Below are 2,221 nucleotides of genomic sequence, written 5' to 3'. Positions count from 1 at the left end.
GAATAAAAATAAGTGGCAGCAGGAAGGTTTTAGTTGTATAGAGGTAGGGGAATGGAGTATATTCTGTGCAGAAACTCTGAAATAAATTAATGAACAAAGCTTACTTAAGAAGTTCTTTTAGATCATGACACATCATTGATTCCTGAAATTTTCATCTCATGATATTCATTCTTCACTCCCATCAACCTGAGAATGGTCATGAATATGAAACACAAAATTTTGCTCAAAGTATGTTTTTGAATCTCATTAGCAGCTCTGTCTCTCATAATCCCTGACCTGTAATTTTTCAGGAATCTGAGTAGAGAATTCCAATGTTGTATACCTTAAAAACATTTGATAGCATTAAATTAAATGAGAAAATGGTTTGGTCATCCCATAATTTTCCAAAAGGCTCAATAAGGTGAAACAGACACAACCCAAGTAAAATTTTACATGATGACATAGATACACCAATGCAAAGTTAAAACAGATTTCCACCTGAGAATTCAAGAAATATACTACCTTGCCCCAAACCGGTAAGAATCCGATTACCACAAGGATGGATAGTTACCCATGGCGAAGAACGGGATTCCCAGCAGGGTGGAGTTGTACTTTCCATCGGTGATGAAGAAGATCCCTGCTGCGGTGATGATGGAGATGCACACTGTGAGCACCCCCAGGAGGCCCAGGAAGGGCTTACTCCGCAAGCAGTCCTTCATGGAGCTGGAGAGGGTGGCTGTGGTCAGGATCAGCACAAGGCTCACCAGGACCTTGCTTCTGGCCAGGATGCTGATCTTATGAAAGTCTCTCCAGAGGCTAAAGGATGCTAAAGAGTAGAGCTGGAGGTCTTGATGCTCTTCCTGGAGCTTTCTCATAAGCTTACAGAACTCATTCTCCCACTTCTCCCCTATGAGGTCTTGGGTGGCAGAGCCATAGGTCTGGAGGTAGTAGGTGATTTGAATGGCTCTGGCCGACTTGACCCGCTGATCTTTGCTGTTTGGCACTTCCACTACCCCGCCCAGTTGATGTCCAATAAAACTGTTCCTCCCATCCTTGAAAACAGAAAAAGAAGAGACTTCTGTTACCAAATGGATGCACACTCCAGGGAATAGATTCTTACTCTAAGTGAAGGAGCACAAGGAAGGCAGAGATAGGTGCTAGTAATTATGAAACTGATGTGGGTGGAGAGGCAAGTTAGAATTTTATATTCAACATTTGGAGCTACATGGGATACCACGCGTGATGATCAAGGACAGAAAATATGCAAAAAGTAGTACAAAAAGAATTGCCCACATGTTTAGAAAAATGTAGATAAATATTTTGATCTCACTTATATCCCAGTTTCCAACATTTCCTTTTGTAGCAATCCATGACAACTTCTTAATAAAAGATCAAGTTTTATGATTCAGTTTCAGCCAAAAGTAAAGATTGCCACAAACTAATAATATTTCAAAAGTTAAGACGATTATCTATTCTGTAGACATAGACTAATCTTTCTAGAGTTAATTTGTATACCTACGCCAACACTCATACAAATATACACGACCATGAATATTCTTATATATTCTTTATATTCTGGGAATATAATTGTATATTGAAGAGCAGTATAAAAAATGCTGTTTCTTATAATTAATTTAATGGCACTGAAATGTTTCCTAAGTATAATGTGAATACATATCCAAACATTACAATGCTCCCTCCAAACACCTGCCTCAGACACACGTGACATTTTCTTATTGATTAGAGTAGACAAATCTCCCAAATGAGATTGATAAGAATTTCAGATTGAGTTGCCAAAAGTCAATTCATTTTCAGCGTTTGACATGAAGTAGAGGAGGCAAAATCATGATGGAAGGAAACTGGTAACAGAAGCAATCACTCCTCCTTAAGGCACGTATATGTGGTCAAAGAGTTACTAAAACAGGTTGAGAACAGTAAATCTCATCCAGTGTGCCCCAACATGAAGAAAGAAATCTCAGAGAGTTGTCACCAAATTGTCATTAATTTGGGAATTTTATTATTGCCACAATTATCATTTATTTCAATGGTAATGGTTCTCAGAATACTGAAGCTAGTAGCAGGTTGCATGATAAAGTATAGCACTGAAAATATGCAAGGGTACCAGGTGAGAGGAAGGCACTAAGTTACGTTTATGTCAAAAGTAGACCATGTGGGGAGGCCGAGGCGGGTGGATCACGAGGTCAAGAGATCGAGACCATCCTGGTCAACATGGTGAAACCCC

At 39.3% G+C, this 2,221-nt stretch overlaps 1 protein-coding gene across 2 annotated transcripts in view; it reads right to left on the bottom strand.

The window, feature by feature from the left end:
* Window positions 1-442: 442 nt before the first annotated feature.
* LOC108294029 (patched domain-containing protein 4-like) overlaps window positions 443-2,221 on the bottom strand; it is a 60,331-nt gene continuing 58,552 nt past the window's right edge. For both annotated transcript variants that reach the window (XM_017515758.2, XM_017515757.2), the window contains one exon: window positions 443-1,031. In XM_017515758.2, the coding sequence (XP_017371247.1) occupies window positions 528-1,031 (504 nt within the window). In that variant the 3' untranslated portion in view covers window positions 443-527. The remainder of the gene's footprint in view (window positions 1,032-2,221) is intronic.

The sequence above is a fragment of the Cebus imitator genome, unplaced genomic scaffold (assembly GCF_001604975.1).
Source record: "Cebus imitator isolate Cc_AM_T3 unplaced genomic scaffold, Cebus_imitator-1.0 Scaffold557, whole genome shotgun sequence".
Classification (NCBI taxonomy): Eukaryota; Metazoa; Chordata; class Mammalia; order Primates; family Cebidae; genus Cebus; species Cebus imitator.
The sequence above is the reverse complement of the archived record's forward strand: the minus strand, read 5'-3'. Positions and strand labels throughout refer to the sequence as shown.